General features: G+C 47.0%; 1 protein-coding gene across 3 annotated transcripts; it reads right to left on the minus strand.

The window, feature by feature from the left end:
- Positions 1 to 683: 683 nt before the first annotated feature.
- Positions 684 to 21,649, minus strand: HECTD3 (HECT domain E3 ubiquitin protein ligase 3). 3 transcript variants are annotated; one of them, XM_084852663.1, is made up of 21 exons: positions 21,312 to 21,649; positions 18,553 to 18,713; positions 17,388 to 17,480; positions 16,974 to 17,109; positions 16,379 to 16,494; positions 15,103 to 15,216; positions 13,070 to 13,152; positions 12,068 to 12,233; positions 11,253 to 11,334; positions 9,408 to 9,590; positions 8,384 to 8,436; positions 7,480 to 7,544; positions 6,676 to 6,779; positions 5,713 to 5,832; positions 4,783 to 4,872; positions 4,172 to 4,378; positions 2,972 to 3,101; positions 2,142 to 2,216; positions 1,515 to 1,596; positions 1,327 to 1,398; positions 684 to 902 (listed from the first exon to the last, which is right to left on the minus strand). In XM_084852663.1, exons 2-21 carry the CDS (start codon positions 18,657 to 18,659, stop codon positions 818 to 820), a joined length of 2,163 nt encoding a protein of 720 aa, XP_084708789.1. In that variant the 5' UTR covers positions 18,660 to 18,713; positions 21,312 to 21,649; the 3' UTR covers positions 684 to 817. The 3 variants fall into 3 exon arrangements, with proteins under 3 accessions (XP_084708789.1, XP_084708787.1, XP_084708788.1); XM_084852661.1 differs by lacking the exon at positions 21,312 to 21,649 and adding an exon at positions 20,755 to 21,302; XM_084852662.1 differs by lacking the exons at positions 15,103 to 15,216; positions 21,312 to 21,649 and adding an exon at positions 20,755 to 21,302.
- Positions 21,650 to 23,429: the final 1,780 nt, after the last annotated feature.

The following is a 23,429-nucleotide window of genomic DNA, read 5'->3' on the forward strand; positions in this document are numbered from 1 at the left end:
GAGCAGATCAGTGCAATTACTGAACCAAAACCCACAGTGCACAATGGGCAGAAGAAGTGTTCAAGGGAACAGAGGACAGCATTGAACATTTTGCTCTGTAATTCTGTTCAGAAGCAGACGGGGAAATGGAAATAGTATTTTTATTGCTAAGAAGGGTATCCTGAACGTGAAGGCATTAACAGTGCTGGCATGCAAGTGATGAGGTGAGGGGCAGCATAATTTGTATCTGTCTGTGGCTCTCACATGTTTCTTTGGCTATATGTCTATTCAGAAGTAAACCCCACTGAGTTCTGTGGGAGTTACTCCCAAGGTAAGTGTGTATAGGACAGTAGCCTAAGAGACGGAACAGAAATGAAAAGGTTTAAGGAGAGAAGTAACACTGTCACAAAGCACTTCGGTCAAAATGTAATTACCAGGAAAACAGTAGTTAACTACCAACAGTCTGCATGTTCTGTTAGAGCCTTTTTTACAAAAAGAAAAACTAGGATTATTAGATTCTGGCATTATGTATCTCATTATCCAGTCTCTCACAATATGAGTAAAAAATGAACAGGTGCTTTTTTCTTCCCTTTTTTAACCATAACCATTTATCTTTTGGCCCTATTCCCACAAAATTCAAGGCCCCAAGCTGTCAATTTCGCATCTGTACCTGCTTATCAATACAGTGCAGTCTTCACAAGTGGTAATTTATTATATATTTATATGTATGTACACACATACACACACACTTTCTGGAGCCTAGGGCATGGTGGACTGATTCTTCCATGTAGCAACAACAAAAGGCAGAAGAATTGGTTGGCAACAGCGCAGTGCAGTGTCACTCCTCCCACGGGCTCATATCTGTGTCAATGGCCACGCAGTTATAAGCTGCATAACGCAACTTTTCCTCACAGACCTTGGCGCTACAAATGAAAAAGAAAACTCATATCCACATCTACACATACATTCTGGTCATCACTGACCCACTCCCAAGTATGCGGCCCTTCTGTGGCTGGCTTTACCCTCTGCTATAGCAATATCCCCATCTCTACTGTATATTGGCCTTAATGCCAGTCATGCCTCCCTATATACTGGTATCCTTCTTAGCCTGTCACCATATCTCCACCACCATAATCATCCTCTGTCATTGCCCCACCAGCTACTGTGAATATCACTTCCTTGATCACCAAGTCTCAGTCCTGCGCACCTTGCCCGCTGCAGCTGCTCTTCCCATGCTGTATGTGGCTACCCCAAACTTTTCAGCAGTTTTTCCCAGATCTCTGCCACAATCACCCCATATCAGACACTGCCTCGCTCGCAACAACTTTCTAGTAGAGCAAGACTTACGAGGCATAGTTGGGCAAAAAGAGTGTGCTGGAGCAGGTGGATGATTCAGGAAGTGCGTCTGTGGTCTCAGAGCTTGGGAAGCAGAAAAAACAAGGCAGTCAGATCAGTGGGGAAGACTCTACCGGACAATAGACACACAAAATGGCTGCCAATCCAGCCCCCACCCCTGAGGAAACAACATTACTCACCCTAATTTGTCAGGATAGATATAAATTCGAGCAGGAAGTCGGCTTCTTCCAGTAACAAACCTCAAGAAGCGACTGCGATCCTCTAAGGGGAAGAGTACATAATCATCAGAAACTCTCAGGGAGATCTCACAACAAATCCCTCTCCACAACATGCTTGCCCACAAAGTATATGAAGGTGAGGCCTGATTATCTCAAGACCCAAGCCTTGAAAGGCAAATTACTCCTGGTCCAACAGATGAAGAGCAACCTATTTCAAGCTCACACTCAAAGTATGTGGCAGAATGGGAGCCAGTCAATGAAGTGGGAGTGAAAACAGATCCACTTAAACAGGGGAAAGCATTCCACTTTGGGAGTTATAGTAGTAGTGTGAATTGCAATGGTCTTTTCAAAGCTGTTCTCCACTTCCAGTGCTCAAACTTTCCCTTACAATCATTAGCCTGAGCAAACAATATCATCAAAAGGAATGCAGCTGGTCCTCCTCTTCAAGAAAGGGATCCTGCAGGGAGTGGCTATAATCTGGATCCACTGGGAACAGCCTCTTAAAACACGCTAAGCCCAGCATCCAATTGATGGCTGGTACAGATTCCCTTACATCACAACAGTGCACACTTGCTGGTGTCCACTCACCATTAGTAAAATTGTTCAAGGCCTCCCAGAAATACTGAATTCTGGTGTCTGATGGTTCAAAATCCTCAAAGCGAGCTGTGAGAAGGAAAAAACAGAGACACAGTGCACATTAGGGGGAAACTTTACTGGCATAGACCCACAGCCTCTCAAGGCTCAATTGAAGGGGAGAGAGAAAGAAGACGTGCCCATATGTGGGTAACAGACTTAGGAAGAAATGGACATATACCCTTCTTATTCCTTTGACCGCACAGACTAGGATAGCTTCTACGTGAACTCTCAACTACTGCTCTACTATTTTCCATTTGTGTTTATTTGTGAATGAAACTCATTCATTTTTCATGTATTTATTACTACCTCCATTTATGGCCATCTGATCGATTCAGTATGCTAGATGCCAGTGCTATGTATTCTGTGAAACTAAAGGACCCTGAATGTATACTAGGATGCCTTTTTGGTTATTGTTAATAACTTGTTAGCCACCCCGAGTATTATTTTTACAGTGGAAGCGCAGAATATACATTCTTTAAATAACTCAATACAAAATAGCTCCCAGTTTCCTGCCATTACATAAAACTAACACAATGAGGTTATGTGTCTGAAAGTCTAATTCTTCCATTTGCCAGGCACATGGACATGAGTTGCTAATGCACTAGCTCACACTCACAGCACAACCCATTGATATGGCACTCATGCTGAGAATCTCTGCTCACTGCAGCAGTTGCATGTGGAGTTGCCAGTCATAGCAGCACTCAAGAACTGTACATGCCTCATGACGACATCACTCTATACACTACCAATGGAGAGTGGTGTGCAAGGTCTCCCATACTTACTCAGCTTCTTCAGGGCCTCAACTGTAACTTCAGGGTCACCACAAACCTTCTTCTCCAGTTCTTGCCAAGTCAGTAGGTCCAATACAGCCTGAGGCACTACCTTGAGAAGTCCAGCCTGCATGGCTGCAATCTGAGACACAAGAAAGAAGAGATGAAAAAAGGGACCATAGTACCAAAAGGGTGGATTAAAATTCCCCAAAAAGCCGTCTAACTGCTGCCTGTCAAATGCACAGTAATGTGCAGCTTTTCTGTGAAGTTTTCCAGAACAGTTTCTTAACAGGCAATCCACTGAAAACAATGCCCAGTCTCTCATAAGAAGCATCTAGATAAGAAGAATCTAGATAATGCTGAGAAATTAAATGGCATTTTACACATATGGCATGAGAACTGGAGTGGCTCCACAAAGTCTCTAATAACTGAAAAATTCGATAAATTTGCTCTCAAATGCAGCCCCACAACTGTCCACTAAATCTTTTCCTTCAACTTCCCTCTCCATCCCTCTTGAACTGCCTCTTCCTCTCTGCATTAGAAACTTGAATTCAATTCCTGTGCTGGAATTTCTTCATCTTGGCAGCTAAGCAGCTGGATGATAAACTGGAGACCCACACGTCTACTGGTGTTCTTTGTTAGTGAACAACCAAACTTTTGAGACAGATATTTAACACCTTCTGGTCCAACCAGAACCATCTTGGATGTGGCAATAGATGTGGTTATTAGATCTAATTAGCCCTAGTGGGGTCGAGACCCCATAGTCTGAAAACCTCACAAAAGAAGGGAACCTGGAAACAGTGCTTGAATTACAAGGGGTGCAGAGGGGAGCCTGGCTCCCTTGCCTTTTGTAATGGTCCCTTAACTACTATTTAGAAGGTTAAGGGGGGCATTATTTGGCTAAATTTGATGGGAGTTAGGGGTTGGGGCTTGAGGATTTCATCAAGGGCTTCCCTACCTTTCCCCACATAATATGGGCATTTGCTTGGGAGAGAGAAAAGGGCAAGAAAAGAAGAAACATCACACTTTCTTGTATCCCAAGATTGAGGCAATGGAGTTTATAGGTCATATGGAGGGACAAAACGATCTCAGAATGATCTGTGGAACTCTGTGTCACAAGCAAGAGGCACATAGCAAAAAAAGGGAGGCACTGATTGGTGATGAATGGGAAGCCAGACGTGTTTACATTGCCCAAATGCCAACCTGCATTACCTGCTCCTTGCTCTCATTTAGCCGTGCCTTCTGTACCAGGCGGATGAAATCTAGGCGGTCTTCGTGGCGCACCACAGTGCGCGTGCCACCAAGGATAAGCTCCACCATGCACTGGTCACTCAGCACTGTGGTGTAGGTCAGCTCATTCCCAAACTTGAACTCAAATGTCTCTTTGTCCATTCCTTCCATCATCTCCAGAAGCTTCACCTGAGAATGTGGGGGAAAAACAGTTTCACCCCAAACTTCCATGGACAAGATAGCAAGAAAGGGAGTGACTGGGATATTATATAAAACCAGACATAATTAAATGGCTATTGTAACATATTACCAAAACATCTTCCCATCAGTCTGGAGCATACATTGTTTCTCGCAATCTGTATAGTTGGTACGTTGGAAGATGTAGAATTTGTGGCCCACCGCTCAGTGTTAAATCCAAATATAAAAGGAAGCAACCACGCCCTTCCCCACTGGCAATTTTAGAAAAGATAAAAGCCAATTGTGCTGCCATGTTGGTATTCCAAATGCATAGACCACGCAGAAAAGTGCTAGAGAGGAGCCTGTGCTCAAAGTTTCAACAAACACGATAGATACATCAGCTCCAAGTGACTCACCAGCACAGAGTCAACAGCAGGGAAGTCTTTACTCCAGCTCACATTCTCCCCAGTCAGTTGCTTCCAGACAAAGCCAGGCAGGGCCAGGACCTTGGAGATAGATGAAGGAGATATGCAATGCTGCAAAACTTTGTTCTCAGATGCAATCTTTTGTGTCCCACTGTGCCCAAAGGATATGTTCAGGAAAGAAGGCAAGAATGATCTCCAGGTTTGTTTTATTAAGAATACTTCTGCTTTGTTTCTTCTTTTAAATAACCATGTTTTAGCGCAGGGGTCCTGAACCTTTTTGGCTCGGTAGGCACATTTGGAATTTTAAATCTCATGGGTGCTCTCAGAAAATGGCTGCCGTGGGGAGGGGGGATTGCCCATTCACAAAGTGGCTGCCATGCTGGGCAAGGGCAGTCACAAAACACTTATTTGCCAGAAGCAAACTGGTGAAAAGTAAGTGAAAAGTAAGTGACACTAAGTGAAAAGTAACTTGCCCAGGAAGTACAAGGCGGAGGTGGTGTCTGAACTCCAAAACACAAAACCACTCTGTTGAACCCAAATAAAGATGGTGCTGGAAGGCAGCTTCTCAGTTAAAAAAAAAAAAAAAGTAAAAAGATCTTAGGATACAAAATAAAAATCAGGAGGGGCAGGGAGCCTGGCAAGTGCCAAGGGGCGTGTCCTTGGGCACACTGGTGCCCACAGGTATCATGCTGGAGACCCCAGTTTTAGTGTTTGCATCTTGGTTGTATTTTTAATTTATGTATGAGGGGACTGGCTTTACAATCCACTCATATCTAAATTAAAAATACAATAAAATTGTACAGAGTGATCATCAATCCAAAACACAAAATAATCCAGTACAGTGGAGAAGGTAAGGTGGAGTGGGAAGCTTGGTTTCCACTGTGAGTACCAAAGAGAGCCCAGTCTCTAGCTGACACTCACCAGGAACTCCTTGCCACGTAGGGCTGCACCCATGATCTGTCCAATCCACTCATACTTGGTGAAGTCCTTGCAGGATGGGTTGGGGACATACATGTCCCGGGCCTCTCCAGTACCGCTGCCCTGAAATGACAGACACCTTAGCTCAAAGGTCTTGCCCAAGCTACAGTGTGAGGATCAAGTCAGCACAGACTCCATGCCAGGGAGCCCGCCTCAACACCAGAATATCTAGCAACAGTGGAGGCTGGTGGCTCCAATGTCGGTGGGGCAGTGCATCCGCTCTGGATTTCAGTCAGAACTCGAAAAGAGCTATCCAAGGTGCTTTGGAAGCAGAGTGGATTCATTGGCCCACTGACATCAGAGCCACCAGCCTCCATGGACTGAAATCTATTATTTGGCTAAGTCTCCTCTGATTATTATTTTTCCTTTATTATTATTTGTTCATTATTATTTTTCCTTTAGAGTTCTGATGGGCTCTAACTGAAACCTGGAGCAGATTCACCACCTCACTGACATCGGAGCTCCCAGCCTCCGTGGTCTAGCAACAGCTTAGCCCTCAAGAAGTGACCTAGCTGCAGCGGGAAGACCAAGAGATACCCTGCAGCACAATATAGTGCTCTGATTTCAACTTAAGAATGATTGTACAAAACATAACCTGCTCTCTCTCAGCCATTTTTGCCATGCAATAAGGGCAGGCAAAATTAGTACGCTGAGTAGGACCAAGAAGAAGGATAACATAGCACGGGTACAAGCTGGCCTCTGGAAAAGTTACTTGGATGGCAGCAGGGATGGAGCTAGGAGATGGAGCTTTCGCGTCCATACTAGTTGTTCCCTACAACAGTGCCTCCTAAGCACTTTCCCTTTTCCAGAGCTTGCCCTTGTCCTCATGTCAACAGCTTCTGAGACTCTTGCTCCTCTGGTGTTCCCAACAGCAGGAAAGGTTTAGCTTGAGCAGGCAGCTAGCACCTGGTTGGATGTGCGGACAAAAAAAGGCAGTGGCACAGGGGTCTCGGCTGAACTAGGACACAACTCCTCAGACATATCAGCAATGCTATCCCGGAAACCACCACCTGGAAGAGAGAGAGAAAGAAAAAAGTGCCACCTTAATTTTAGTGCCACCAGCTACTTGAGCTCACAAAAACATCGTTATCTAGATTTCAGGTCTTCCTATTACCACTCTTGAGACCAGCTCAGTCTTCTGTAAGACGCAGAATATTCTGAGAGTACATATAGACAAAGAATTACGATCTGCTAAGTCTGCTCATATTTGGCAAAGTTCCTGTTGGACCCTGTTTGGCTCAGGCCTCCATAGTACTGTTATCCTGTGACAGAAATCTTTTGACCCCCCTATCAAGGGTTCAAGAGCCGCCTCAAAAGCAGCAGCAGAGTTACTGCACTGCACATCATCATCCGTATCATCTGCGCCATGCCTCTTAACCAGGAACGTATTTAAAAAATAACAATCCAAATTTGTCTCAAAGGAAACCCAAAGGAAATTCCAAATTATGAAAATAAAAAATATGTATAGGTATTGTGGTGGTGATCGTGAACAGAAGAAATATACTGAGATTGGGGACAGAGAATAGGAGTCATGTGGGAAGGCTATAGAACCCACACATGACCAACTAAGTTCCAAGACTGGATTTTTCCAGCAATCATGATGGCTAGAAGGTTGCTTCTGTTTCTCTTCTTTTCACTGAAAGATACAAATCTTCAGAGACCAAATTTGTGTCAGCTGTAATTTTGGACTACACAAGGGCTAGAACTTACCCTGATCAATGATGCCCTCAGCGATGAATTTACACTCCCACCACTGGTCATAACGCAACGGCCACCTGAGATGAAAGAAAAATGAGCACTTAAAGCTACCAGTGTAGGACAGCAGGAGTTGTTTCACTGCTGTACGACAGCAGGAGTTGGACAGCAGTGTAGGACAGCAGGAGTTGTTTCACTGCTGGTGAAAGAGCCAGGGCCAAAAGTTAAGTTCCTTGGATGACTGGTGTGCAGTGGATTTTTGGAACAGCCTCTTGTTTTATTTTTTGCACAAGTATAGATATCTTTATTCAACATCCCATATAACTGTGACATCCCCAGGGATGCAATAGATTTAAGAATGCATCTGTATAATAAAGATATTTACAAGCAAGTTTATATACAGTAGCAGGCACAAAAAAGGGGACCTCTCAGAATCAGAGTCAGAATTATGATCTCAGAGACTGTCCATTAGGGATACACAGGAAGGAGGATCTCAAACATTTTCATGACAGGAAACCAGCCTCAGCACCACCAAGCTTCCAAAATGGGGGAAAGACTGAGTAGATCAATACAGCCTTACAATGCACGTTTGACAACAAGAGAGTGGGAAATGCCTTCAACAAAACAAGTGGAAGGTTTTCAAATGCAGGCAGCTGTTTGCCAAGCAATAACCTCCTAGGGGCTTGCAGCAACCCAACCCTAACATACTCCAGGTTCACAAACTTCTGTCTAGGAGGTTATAGCGGGCTATGGAAATCAGACTCTGTCTTCTTTCTGAGGCTTGAGCTTTTGCTTTACTGACAAACCCTGCGGTGTCTGACATTCAGGTCTTTAGAACAGGAGGTACCAAACAGTTTGGTGGTAGAAGGGCCAGGGAGGACAGACAGATGGCTCCTGGAGCAATCGTGGAACCACTCACCTATAATCCAGTGCCTTCTCATACTTGTCAGAAGGTTTCAGGCCCTCATACACCTAGAAGGGCAGAGAATGCAGCCAAGACATTAAGAGTTGAAGAGACTGGGCAATAGTGCTCACAGACAGCAGAGCATGAATGTGTGTCCCTTGAAGGACTTCATGCCTTTGTTGTTGTACAGCAGGGGACTGGAGGGCAGCCAACAGGTACCAAAAGGCTACAAGCAATTATTCTGCCGATGCTGTCTGGTTAGGCAGATAAAGTATTTGTAATAAGGGACACTCATGAAATTTAAAAGCCAGTGTGATGAAGTGGCTGGGATTGGATATAAAAAGCCAGGTTCAAATCCCTGCTCAGCCATGAGGCTCACTTGGTGGCCACACACCAGTCACCACCCTTTGGCCTTAACTTCACAGTATTGTTAGAAGGATAAAACGAGATAACTCCATTTACAAGCTTGGGCTTATGGGCAGAACAATGGGATAAAACAAATAGTAAGTAAAGAAACAAATTAAACTGTATTTTTATGCCGAGTCCTCAGAAATGAGAACTAGGCACAAACACTAAAACAATTTCTGGGAATCTGGAAAAAAAACCACCTTGGGATTATAGCTAGAGAGATGTGAACTGTTCTGTTTGGGGAGAGGTTGAAATCAGCTATGTTAGTTATTTAACCCCTTGTGTCAGAGAAGACAGGGAGTTAAGCTCTGAAGCTTTTATCACACTGCACATCTATGTCATTTCTGTTGGAAATGCTGAATTTCATCTTGCATTATAAAGTGAAGGGATCTTGAAATATTGAAATATCAGAAAGAAGCTGCCTGGTCCTACAAAACTGCTTGCTTGCTGGGTGTAGCTTATACTCTGGGATAGATTTTTTACCATGAACTGAACCTGGTTTAGAGGATGGAAGTTGGAAAAGTACCTAAACAATATTAATAGATGTGGAGTAGCAGGCTGCAAAGGCAGAAAAACCCACTACCATCCTTCACCCATACCATGCGTGTTAGTGTGGGTGAGCTGGCCTTACCTGGGTAAAGACGGTGTTTTTGCAGCTAGGGTCAAGTGCTGGATTGTCACGATGTTCCATGGCCAGGCGCCGGTTGATGTACAGCCGTGGCATGAAGTTGGGCTTGCTAGTCTCAGAGTCCTTGAGGCACTGGGTGATTAGCACCATGCGCCGCTTGGACAGCAACAGGAACTGCTTGATGTGCTGTCATGGACAAAGTGGGACAACAATATCCCAATACTTAATGGGATTCTTCTCCCACCTTCCCAAACCAGCCTGACTCTACTGCCAGTATCACCCCAAACTGTTCTAGCACCATAGATAACCCACTTCACTTTCCTTCTAGGAAACCCTTTGATGTAGGACAATGCATGTCTGATGTGGAAAGTTACTTCCATTTCCCACCTAAAATTACAACATATTTTTAATTTATTAGAAGATTCACATATAGCCTTCTATAAAAAATCAGGTAGCCATATTAACTCAAACCCCAGATTTAAAGTAGCTTAGGAAGCAATCTTATGGCTGCCAGACAGCAGCTAGACGGCCATAGGATATCTGGTTTTCCAGGAACCGACCTCCCCACACTTCCACGCTGCCTCCAAGGCAGCATGGAACAGCCCCGTGCTCCGCGTTCGCTGAGAAGGGGCGTTCCCTGAGGAAGGGGCGTTCCCTTTCTGGGGCGGGGAGGGTGGAAATGCCTATACGACACATCCAATGTGTCGTACAGCAGCCTCCTCCCCTGCTCTGCCCTCCCGTGGCTACACAGCTGAAATCAGCTGTCTAGCCGAAAATGCAGGGCAGGAGAAGCGCGGAGGGAATGATCCCCTCCATGCTTCTCCTGCCCTGCGTTGGACAGGTGGTCACCTCCGAATTTGGAGGTGGCTGCCTATCTGAATAGGATTGCACCCTAATTGTCTATTTCAGATGATGGATTGAAAAAAACTATTTTGGAACTTGAAAAATCTGCTTGGACCAGCCTCTCACATAAACCATGCTTGAAACCTTGACTTTCTCTTAAATTTCCATCATTTGAGCTAAAGGAAAAGCCTCTGGGGGTATCCCTTTAAAGATCACTAGAGAAAGATTTTCATACTTTATAAAGTTGTATGTTAGGACATGGTGTCCAAGATGAGAGTGTGATCAGGTGCAAATCTTTGAGTGAAGTGAACTAAATCTTGGGGTATGCCAAACTAAAGTCCTGGCCCCCAATCGTTATTGTGACACTTCTGTGTAATCTCTGCAATGAAGTTAGGGAACTGCTAGCAATAACTTCCCTTTCGGTGGAAAGAAAAGGGCCAAGATGTATAGGATGATTAGTATTTCTGCATCCCAGCCCAGGAGAAATTCTTCAGGGTATGTTACTGGAGCACTATCAACACGGCTCCTAACAATAGCTTTCACACTGAGGGTGCAAATATGGTCCTATAAAAGTGACCAGGAGCAGTAATGCTTACCCCAAAAATCAGTTTGGGGTATCTTGCCTCCTTCATCAAGAAAGTTAGTGTCCAGCATAGGCATCCTCAATTAAAATAAGACAGGCAGCAATCCCTATTCAAATGCTGTGCCAGTCTATAGAAAGGTTGAAGGGGAGCCTCCACAGTAACAGAATTCATACACCATCTTGCTGCAGCCTTTTCTTCACACAACCCTTCCCTGCCTGCAGGAAGTAGGATGGCAACATTAGCCTAGTTGATTGCCCAGTCAGGGCCTAGAGTAGAGGTAGATACATTTATTCGGTTTGTTTGCTTTTTCTGAGGCAAACAGGCTTCCTAGGCAGGGCTGGTGATCAAAAAATGGTTACTGTATTAGTTGTCCAAGTAAGAAAACATAGAACCTGTCACATTACAAAGACCCCAGCCTCACCTTGAGCTCGCTGAAGGTGCAAAGTGTGTAGTCCCAGGCTGGAACAAGGTGATGAAGGACACTGTCCAAGATCTTGATAAACCTATCAAAATGAAAGTGCAGAGCATGAAAAACATAGGAGCAAACTATTTGAATTCAGTAGGGTTTGACAGCCAGGGTACTTGATGCTGTACCATACGTTCATGTTATGAAGGAACACACACTCCACCACCTCCGACCACTATTCATTCATTCATGAAAGGTATGTCTTGTCCAATAACAAAATGTTCTCTGGGTGGCCAACAATCAGAGAAAAACAATTACGTTAAAAGTTAAAACCAGAAAACCATAACCATAACATTTAAATGCAAAAGAAAAAACAGCGGCAAAAGTAAAACATCTATAACAAATGCATAGCAACATCAGAATTTTCAGATCAATGGCTCTGGAGACTTTTCACCCTTTACCTGAGAATGAAAACACTCATTGGCTTAAGAATTCAGGTAAGCAGCGCTTCAGCATAGAGCTCAAAGAAATGTGCTCAAAGTTCCTGGGAGCAGTGCTAAGTAACTCCCAGTGTTAAGTTCCATGGTGCTTGAAGTTCCTGGGAACGGGCTGATCCAGACATAGGGTAGGACACTGATGAGGGACGTCTTGGTGCTCTCTCCCTTTTTTGAGAAGTCCATTCATCAACTTTGTATGCACATACACACTCGTTATTTTGTTCCCCTCCACAGTTGCAGATGGGTTGCTTATTAGATCTTCTGTCTGCCATAACTCACTGCTTTGAGCTACCTGCTTCACAGTATTCCTTACTAGCATACCCTACTCCATACCTCTGGATGATCACAGCCCGCCGGTAGAGCACATCAGGGTCTCTCCCCTCCAGGCGGGGATACCTCACTAGGTTGGCTGGCTGAAACATGTCTGCATTGAGCCCCAGTTCCCGTTGCCGAGAAGATTTGATCTTTATACCCCGGAGCCGGACATCAATACCATCATCTGCATAAAAGGGAAGGACAGTGCAGCTCAGGCAAGGCAGTCAGAGAAGGAACCATTTCCCCTGGTGAAGGGAAAACAGAATCCTGAGGAAAGAGCAGGGATGGGGTCCTCTCTGGGTCACCATAAATTGACCCGGGGTCAGTTTTATTCCTGGAGAATTCCAGAGCCCTCTTCTTTGGTTGCCACAAGAACATGAGTTCTGTGGCTGCTTAAAGATTAACCAGTGTACTGAATGTATGGTTCCGCAGGCTTTGCTCAATTTCCTAGAGAAAGCGATCTCCAAGAGGAGTTCCGTAGCATAGGAAGTGCTAGGGCAGGTGCCAGGCAGTGACCCGCTAAGGCAGGGATGCAGAACGACTTTCAGCCCGAGGGCCAAATTCCATTTTGGAGAAGCTACTGGGGGCCGCTTTCCAGCGCTGGGTGAGGCTGAAGGCAAAAGGGGAGGGCTCAAAACCGGAAAATGCCAGCATATTTCAACATAAAGCTCTTACGGCCAGTAACGAAACCGCAGTAGAGGCATTTCAGTCTTTTGGAATTGGGGGGAAATGGCACAAAAGCCAGGAAAGCACCAAATGACTGGGGGTTGGGGGAAAGAGGGTGGGCCCACAGGGAGGGAGCATGCTTTTCCGAGGAACCCTGGAGGGCTGGGTTGGGACCCCAGGCCTGTGGTTCAGCACCTCTGGGCTAAGGAGTCCCAATTCCACTCAGACTCTAGCGGGGAACCTGCCAGGGCTGTCCGTGCACGTGCACGTGTGTGGCGTGAAACTCCAGACTGGGGCATTAGTATCATTGCCACCCGCCTCCCAGGGCTCTTCCCAACATGGACACCCACACACCTCTGCATTCCACAATGCGGATTTCAATTACAGGCAAGTGAGCAGTCATGTCTTCCAGCACACACACATCCCCGATGTAGCTCCTGGGGACACAAAAACAGCTGTCTCCTCTTGTGCAGGGGGGACCTACCCCTCCCAACCGGCAATTCTTTCATCTGACATGCCCAGAAACTAGGGAGAGGGTTACGTTAGGGTGGGGCCGGGAGCTGGAACCAGGACTCCTGGGATCCATTTCCAGTCTTCCAGATAACCTAAACCAGGGATGGGCAGCTTGCGGAATTCCAGATGTTTTGGCTTACAACTCCCATGATCCCCCATCATAGCTTTGCTGGCTAGGGCTGATGGGAGTTGCAGTCCAACAACATCTGGAGGGCCACAAGTTGCCCACCCCTGACCTAAACTGATCCACCAACCACCCTCTGATTGATTGAAGGGGGGGGAGAATGGGAAACTTTTATGCTCACAAAGACACTGGGGTGGGGTGGCAGGTTCAAGAGCTTGCCTGCAGGCATTATACTGTGTGTTCCTTCCCAAGACATTGTTCCACATTAAGGGTGGGTTTATGCATTACCGCAGCCATGCAGAAGCCACCAGAAGTGCTACCTCATGGCATACAGCAGCCTTCCCCAGCCTGGTGCCCTCTGGATGTGTTGGACTGCAACACCCAACATCCCCCAGCCAGCCATACTTCCTAAGGGATGCTGGGAGTTGTAGTCCAACACTTCTGGAGGGCACCAGGTCAGGAAAGACCAGCACACAGAAATACTGAGCACCTCACTTCATGTTGCAAGCCTTTCCCAGTGGTTTCCACACACAACATATGGCCCTCAGATCCTCATGCTTTTGAGACTGATGGAACTCCTGTCCCATGGAAGCTCGCCACAGACCTAGCCTGAGCATATTTAAGAAGCCGTGCAGGATCGTTCTGTTTGAGCAGGCATTTGGTGGTCAGGATTAACCAAATACAGAGGTTGTTTTTCTGATGAGAGTTATGTAGCCTTGTATTTAAGCACTTGCCTGGCAGCCATGGGCAATAAGGAACTGCCCACAGAGGAGTTGCCTGGCAGGGAAGGGTCACATGCCCTCCTATGTGCCCACTACAGAAACCAAGCTGGCAGTGCAAGGAGGGAATTCCCCTCCTTGGCACCCAGCCTAAAAATACATCAGGGTGCTGCAGGAACAAAAGACCTCTCCATCCCTCCTCTGCCAGACCCCAGCAGCTGGTAAAGCATTTTGCAGGCTAGTAGCTTTAAGGAACAATCCTAACTAGATAGGTGGCTGCCTCTGAATTCAGAGGTGACTGCCTATCCAAAGCAAGGAAGGAGAGGCACAGGTGGATCGTTCCCTCCATGCCTCTCCTGCCTTGCTCTGTTTCGCTAAACAGCCGTTTTCAGCTGTCTAGCAGTGAGGGGCCCCATCGGGAGAGGAAGCTGCCTTTCGACCCATTGGATTTGTCGCACGTGCAGCTCCGCTCTCCCTGCCCTGGAACACCCCCAGCCCTGCCCCTTTTGAGTCGCTCCACGCTCCTCTTGCAAGAGCAGAGGACGGGGGCTTCTCCGCGCTGTCTCTGAGGCAGCACGGACAAGAGGGGTAGTCAGTTTTCCAGGAACCAACCTCGGAGCGTGCGCTCTGAGGTCGGTTCCCGGAAAAGAACATATCCTATGGCCCGCTAGACATTGTCTAGCGGGTCATAGGATTGCAGTCTTAGTGGGCTTATTTACAAGGCTGTGATAATGAGGTTTTTCCTCCTTTGAACCCCTGAGATATGATAGGCTATGAGCTCAAAAAAACACACAAAAAGCTGTTCATTAACCCCTGGACACTTCACCAACACAGACAGGACTAGAGGTTCATTGCTTTGCGCCATCATCTGATTATGGTAGCACACTTCACTTTGTCTTCCCTCCCTGTTCCCGTGTCACTAGAAAACTCATAGGTTTTGTGCCTGCATTACACAAGAGAAAATAAATGGAGCAGGACGTTCGCTCAACTTTTCCCCACCAACCAAATCCACCCTTGCTACCCTGACTCACTCATCAATGCCCACGTCACTCAGCTTCTTCAGATTATCTCCCTCGCCACCATACACAGCCACCCTCTTGGGCATGAAATTCTCATCTGTTGTGTCCACAGTCAGGAACAGTTTCCTGAGGGAGAGAATTAAAGGGCAAACATGGGACAATGCGAAGATATAGTGGGAAAACTTCAAAAAATGGGGAAATTCTGCCAGGACTGAAAGCCTAGCAGGCTACAGAAAGAATGAAGCAGCCAGTTGAGGCTGGTGGCTCTGATGTCAGTGGGGTGGTAAATCTGCTCTGGGTTTCAGTCAGAACCAGTCAGATCTCTAAAGGAGCTATCCAAGGAGCAAAGCACCTTGGGACACACTTCCAGATTGATTTTTAGAAGTTCTGCTACTTCCCAGAGTTCTTGTAGGCAGCAGAAGGTTCAAGTGTGCTTAGAAACCTTCATTGCAGAGAACAGAAAACTTTGGGAGAACCCTCAACTTTTGCAAGCCTCTCAGGTACCACCCCACCCTGAAATCTGTACATTTGGGAAAGAGGGAGGGAAGAGAAAAACTAACACACAAGAGCACTAGCAATGGCGGAGGAACTCCGTCAGACTGGATCTTTTTGAGGCTTGGAGAAGACAGCTTGTGCATTTTCTAAGAATTCTTCAGAAAAGATTGGGAAAGACCCAGCCCATTCTGAATTGAGATGGGGAGGAGCATTTGCCCATCACTAGCAACAACAAGCACCAAGTTATGTGAAGATATCTATGATCACAGAAGTTTTCAGGTCTTACCTAACAGAAAAAGCCAATGGGAAGAGGAACGGACTTGCTTCTGCCTCCCATATGGAAAGGTGATAGTGAGACTGAACCAAGATTTTACTCCACAGTTTAGAGAGGTTCGATAACAGCATTCTGATTATGGGGGTGAGAGAGTCATGGCAATACCCATGAGCAGAGGTACAATCCCCTGATGTTTTTATGCAGGAAAGCAGCTCCTACCTAGTAGTCTCTCCCATTATGAAATACCCTGAACATTCCTCTTTGGGGCAGGAGGAAGCCCAAGCACAAATAAAGACCAATTAATGTTTATTTGGATCTGTCGATGAGCTTTCACATGCAAGGAGAGCACAGGAAACAGGGTAGAACTAAGACAGTACTTATAGGAAGTACTGATTGGATCAGGACAGCCAAGTGCCTGCCAGGCCTGCCCCCACCCCGACCTGCATCTAGTGACAGGGAGGAAAATCTCATTATATATGGAACAGGGTAGTAAAGGACAGAGAAGCACTAGCATCTCACTTGATAATGGTTCCTTTCTTCATGTTGAGACGGACCCAGTGCTGGCCCTGCGACCCGTCACTCTCCCAGTAGGTATCAGCATGGTTGTCTGTCAGGCATGAAACGTTGAATTCTTCCTGAGGGTGGCAATGCAGCACATTTTGCCAGATTAAGAAGGGCTGGATCACCACCACACACACACACGCGCGCGCGCGCGCGCACACACACACACACGCGCATGATGCCTGTCATTAGAGACATTCCAATGACATCTTGTAGCTCTTTCATTCCTCAACAGAAACAGAAATTTCCCCCCATTCGAAAAAGGTTGAAATGCCTCCCTTAAGGCTTAGCTACCGGCAATAAGAACTTTAAGTGACGATATGCTGGTAATTTTGCCTTTGGCCCGGCCCACCACTGGAATGAGGCCACCATGGGCACTATCCAATTGTAGTCCTACATAAACTAGGCCCCTTCACTTCAGTGGGTCTACTCTGTGTAGGAGTACCACTGGATAGTGCCCCAAGACCTTCCAAAGTGGAATTTGACCCTCGGGCTGAACGAGGTTCTGCACTTCTGCCCTACACAAAGGAACCCACCCTTGCAAATATCATACCGTGTAAGAGGAGACATCGATGCTGTCCACGTATTGCTTGATGCTGCCCAGATTCTCATCCTCCTTGCCGATGTGGTCATAAAGGAAATGCACCAAGTCTTCATCACATTCATAGCTCCATGTGGGGGGTACAAACCTAAGAATTGGGGTTAATGGTACAGACTGCGAATGGGGGAGGGGGTCAGTTTACAGAAACTCTCATCTATTTACCCTCCCATCACTAGTCATGCTCTCCACTCCCCCAGTTCCATATGCATCCTCCAACATGCCATTTCCACTCCCAATGGAATTAAATGCTGAGGTTTACAAAGCCTGGCAGCAGTTTGGGCTAATATCCAAAGTGACCCAGTCTGCTTAGTGCTGCACACCCAGCTTCCACCACCAGTCCTTTTTTATTACTGCACAGCAAGTTACCGGAGTCTCTCGACTGCAGCTATATCTGGTTCCATGATTTTTGGCTTTCCCCCAAGTCGCAGGGAATATGTTAAATCCACCACCTGCTCCCATCTGGAATAAAAGAAGGGCAGCATTAACAACCAGTGTAAACTCCTGTTTAGACAAACAGAAATAGGAAGAAAACTCCAATTGCATGATTATATAACAATTTGTTTAAGGCTCAGATTTATAATGCTCCCAGTAATTATTTTTGCTCTGTTATTCAAACAAACAAGCTTAGATTTATATAATAGAACAATGAAATGAACAAGTATGGAACTCAACACCTGGCACTTCTTACAGGGGATGATGACTCGCTAATTAGGGTTGAGCCAATATATGTGTGTGTGCACACACATTTGCAAACATTTTCATTTTTCTGTGAAAATCACCCCCTTTATGGCAATTTTAGAAGTGATATGGTAGTAGTTTGGTGTTTGTGTGTGTGCGCGCATGTGTATTTTAGGAAATCCCACCCCCACCCCCTGAAAAGCCTCCTTTCCTACCAAATATTTTGCCTTAACAAGAATTAAAAGTGTTTACAGTGTGGCAGCTGTATTCCTCACTCCCCAATAAACATTCAGAGTGAGGACAAAGCTTCCTACCTTTCCTCTGAATTGGCTTCATGACATCACCACACAGCCAAATTTGACTGGGTATGTTGCACTGTAATGTCACCATGCTGATTACATGATCCTCAGCAGGCTGGAATCACTTAGTACAGAAGACAGCCCCTACCCCTGAAATAGCACCCAAGGAGAAGATCAGGGAAACAAGCAGCCACGAACAGGAAGTAAACAGGAGATGACCTGAAAGGCCTCCTTTTGTGCCAGGTATTTTCCTTTGAGAACACTTGCTGCAGCCCTAGCACTGATACCAAGGGCTGGGACTGAGATCAGACTTGCATGTCAGGAAGTAAGGACTAAGCAAGAGCAAATTGCTTTTGGTTGATACAAATAGCAAAATAATTGGAAGCTATCAATTTAGCTTGCAAAAATGGTATGTTATTTGTCATTTCTGCAAGTCACAGATTCATGGGCAATATAATAAATAATATAGTACACAATGAACACACCCAGAGCCTTGTCCAATGGTGCCCTCAAAAGCCAACCCATCCAAAGACATAGGGCTGGGGTTTCTGTACCTAATCACAGGCTTATAGTCCATCCCAAAAAGTTGCTGCTGCCTCTGAATTCTCTCCACAGATTCCACTGGCACCAGCCTGTCCCCACCATCTGCATGCTTACACATGAGTACCCAGCCTTCCTCCAGGTCACAGCCAGTCTTGTATTCCTCAAGCTGCTCCTATGAGGAAAGAATACAGTGTTGGAATACAGCTCAGAAAGCCTGAGCTTTCACTGCACTATCAGGAGTATAACAGCATAACTCGGGCATAACTAAGGAGCCCAACCGCTCAACATAAACATACAACCTCAATCAAGAGATCTAGGAGCACTTACAGCTCCAAGTCAATTTTGATTCAAAACCAACTTACATCTTTAATCTGTGATTAATGACTGTGCCCAGGCAAACCCTTTTTGATCACTGCAGACCAACAACAGTTCCTCTTCTCACCTGGGACAAATCGTGCACACACACACACACAAACACACTCCACGATGGTAACAAACTGCATGAAATTGCTTTTCCAAATACAATTATAGGCTCCTTCACGAATTGTAAATGTCTGTAGGTGGATGCCCAGGTAAATACATAGGTTGGTATATGACTGAGGTTTGCAAACACACAGCCTTTGATGGCCATGCAGATATCAGCTGAACCTCCAGCTCAGACAAGGAGACTACAGTCGTTCATGCGCTCTTTAGAGCCTGTATGTTCCAAGAGCAGACCGTGCCAGCTTTCTTACGGCAGCACTAACACTGGCACGGCAAAGTCAGTGCATGGCTGACAAAAATGCTTTCTGGCTTTTCCTGTCCCAAGTTGGTATCAATATTGAAAACCTGTGCAGCAACCTCATGAGGAAGAGGGTGGGAATTAGCTGTAGGGGAACCAGGTACTTTAAAAATGAAACCAAGAAGGGGAAATAGATCCCAGACTGTCCATTGCCAGCACTGTCAGGAAGCAATGACATTTGAAACTCAGATGGAGTCGTTTATATGCCACCTTACTGAAAACAGACCAGGTATCTTCTACCCCTTGAGGGAGCCATCATTCCTGACGCATGGAAACACAGATCCCCACATCACTCCCACAAAAAGGGAAAAAAATGACTCAGCATAGCTAGCCAGTTGTTCACCAAGCAGAAACAGCTAAACAAACTGCAGCAAAGGGGATTGCTCTGCAAGCAGGCTAGCAGGGCGGCGTGTTTAGAAGTGGCTGAAATCCCTGCAGCCAAATAACAAAGGACACTTGTCGTAGATAGTTAAAGGGTGGCAAGGCAAGGGCTTTTTCCACATTGTTTTGTTTTCAAATGCACATTCAGGGTAAAGTGGGATTCCATCCATGTTAAGAATTGTGATGGGAGAGAGGTGTGGTAGTTATTTCAAGTTAATTGACACAATGTAAAATTATCTCTATGAGGCACAGAGTACTATAAAAGAATCTAACACTGCACACATTAGACACGGCAGCTATCAAAAATCCCTGCTTTGTATTTACATGCATATAAGCGTGCATGAAACCCGTGCCTCCCCATTACAAACCTGCATCCCTGTATTTGCGTTGTAGGCAACACCTTTGAGTTTGTGCCATCACCCAGCATGAGTACGTCCTACCCATGATGGCACACGCATTAGGAGCAAAACAAGAAATCTCCAAAAGCAAGGCATGCCTGTATCATAGGCAGTATTTCTGACAAAAGTAGGGTATCTGCTCACTTTATTTACCACCCCCCAAGTGTGTTTGCAGGATCCAGATCCAAATGACGTGGGGAAGAATGGATGGGGATGAGGTGTCCGTGTTTATCCCTATCACGGGTGCCAGCCTTCTCCAACCTGCTGCCCTCCAGATCTGTTGAACTACAACCCCCAGCATCCCCCAGCCAGCCATGGGAGTCGTAGTCCAACACATCTGAAAGGCATCACGCTGGAGAAGGCTGACCTATGCATTAAGCCCCCTTCTCTATTTTCTCTAGCAAATGTGCAGTTTGAGCTAGGGCTCAGCTCTGGAACATTTCAAGTCCTCATAAGGGCTCGAGTGCCTCTGAGCATGCCAAGAGTGCACTTGCCATCTTCTTAAATAAAAAAAAAAAAGCACCCTGAACCAGCTGGAATTAAGGAGAGAAGAGAGGGCGCGGCCCTTCCCGGCTTCTGGCTTCTCCAGAAGCGTCCACGTCTTGTTCGCGCCCCGCGCCGCCCCGCTAGGCGCGCGGCATGCCCCGCCTCACCCCGGTGAGCTTCACCCAGAGCCCGTGCCCGTTGCAATACTCCTCGCCGCTGGCTCGGATGCACGACCCCTTGCGCAGCTCGATGGTGCCCCTGCCCGGGCCCTTCCTGCCGCCGGAACCAGAAGCGCCGCCGCCGCCCTTGTTGGGGCTCTCCCACACCGACAGCAGGCTCCGGCCTGAGGCCGAGGCGGGCCCGCTGGGGTCCTTGCAGATCTTGTACTGCACCTCGCGGGGCACGTAGCACAAAGCGGCGGGCAGCGGCTCCGCCCGGCTCAGGCGCCCGATCGCCTCGCTCAGGAAGCGCAGCCGGCCCAGCAGCTGGTGCGGGGACTCGCCAGGAGCCGAGGGCACCATCCTGCCCGCCCGCCTGCGCCCGCCGAGGAGAGGGAGAGGCGCCCGCCGAGCGGGAGCAGCAGCCCCGCCGCTTGCCCGCTTCCCTTCCCGCCCTGACTGCCCGCTGTCCCCGGCGAGGCGGCTCCCGGAGCGCAGCAGCCGGCAGCAGGAGGCAGCGGAGGCAGCTTCCTGCTAGCGCTTTTCCTCCGTGCTACGTCCCGTACCGTAATGCAGCTTCTATCGGCGGACGGGTAAAGGAGCGCGCCTGCCTAGCGAGAAATACAAGAGAGAGTTTGCGGTGTGGCGGCGTGGAAAATGGGTTGGCGGGCCGTCTGCTTCCTCCTGCGATCTAGGTTGAGGCCTAGCGGCGGCGAAGGCAGAGCGTCCTGCAACATTTCAGTTCAGTTCTCCGGAGACCGAATTCTTCATCTCTCATCTGTCAGGGAACGGGAAGTCTGGCGTGCCGAAGTGTCAAGCAGAGGGCTTGCGCATCCCTTCTACCTCGGATTCTTTAACTCGGGGCCAAAACAGACCTTACTTTCATTTGTCCTCTAGAGTAGGAGCAGGGGACCCGATTCGGATAGGGACCATGGTGTGTTTGTGCGTGGGATTTAACTCTGTGCTCCCTCTGTGGGCATGATCCAGGGCCCACCCCACCCTGTGCCTGCCATTTCCATTGCAAAAAGATCACTATTTTGCGATAGAAATTAGAATCATAGAATAGTATAGAATAGTAGGGTTGGAAGGGGCCTATAAGACCCAAGCGCTTAGGTAGGGCTGATCTGGATCAAAGCCCCTGTGCCTACTCTAGAGGTGCTAGAGCAGTGGCCCCCAACCTTTTTTGGCACCAGGGACCAGTTTCGTGGAAGACAATTTTTCCACGGGCAAGGGGGGATGGTTTCGGGATGCTTCAAGCTCATTACAATTATTACTTTGCAGTAATAGGCTACATAAAGATTTACGTAGCCTATTACTTGAAGAACAGGGACGCCATTTGCGTCCCAGTGGCCGGAAGTCCGCCAGCAGCCGGAGCCAGCTGGCAGCTCCGCAGATGTGGAGAGGAGCCGGCCGGGGCCGGCGAGGATTCTGGGGGGGAGGGATGGATCGCCTCCCCCCCCCCCGTGGACCCGACGTAAGGGGGTTTTGCACACCCCTACACTCAACTCCTGCTGTACGGACCGGTTCCTAACAGGCCATGGACTGGTACCGGTCCGTGGCCCGGGGGTTGGGGACCCCCATGCTAGAGGATCTCACCCACCTCTTCAGTGAGCACACCCTGTGAATTACTGTGGGGGCCCAAGCACCACCATTAGGTGGAGCCAGGCAGCTCCTTTTGGGTGTCATGAAAGGACAGCAAATTGCTACTTATTTTATTATAATGCTGTTTTTACTATTAGGGATGGGGAGAGGTGCTTGTGGAATTTTTATTTATTTAGAATATTTTTGGATTGCCCTTCTGCTCAGTGAGTGCTCAAGGTGACATACTATAAATACAATAAAAAGAATATATAAAGCTACAAAAAGCTGAGACATTTTTAAAACTGGTGATTAATGATAAAAAAAGCCCCAGTGGAATTAACTATTAAAAGCTCAGCAGCACAATATTGGCTTCCCCAGTTGTTTCAAGGACACTAAAGGGGAGGCTATCCTAACCTCCCTAGGGAGGGAGTTCCACAACTGGGGTGCTACTACACAAAAGCCCTCTTATGAGTGCCCACCAGCCTGACCTCTCTAGGAGGTGGGATATGCAACAAGGCCTCAGGTGCTAAGTGCAAATTTCAGGCAGGCTTATAAAGGAGGAAGCACTCTTCCAGATACTCTGGCCCCAAGCCGATTTTCTAACTCAGGTGCCAAATAATCTGACCAGTCTTGGGTGCTATGCACCATTGAGGGGGAAAGGGGAGGGACATGTGCTGCTCCACCTCAGGCAGCAAAATGACTTGGGCTGGCCCTGGTGATAGCTAACTCCTTGAGAACTTAAAGTCCATCCTGCTTACATTAGAAATGAATTTGATTCCATGCTGACTGTGACTATGCAGAATATTATAAATTAAGTATACATTTATGTACAACTAGTTTGCGGCCTGTTACTAGTTCTATGTGCATAAATATGTGATGTCTTTCTGCTCTTAACAGATAAGGGCCATCTCCTGCCCTGGGCTGATAAAAACTCTTCGCTCCTCCTCCATGGATACATTGTACTCTCTGCTCACAGATAAAAATGGCCTCAACCACAGCACCACCTGGGATCCTCTAGATAAAAATGAGAGACGCTGCCAAAGGCAGTTTTGTCAGTTCCTTGTTTCAAATGTTTACTAGCTGGAGAGTCCACAGCACAGCAT

Source organism: Heloderma suspectum, chromosome 4 (assembly GCF_057233095.1).
Source record: "Heloderma suspectum isolate Gila_16-S chromosome 4, 16-S_ref, whole genome shotgun sequence".
NCBI lineage: Eukaryota > Metazoa > Chordata > Lepidosauria > Squamata > Helodermatidae > Heloderma > Heloderma suspectum.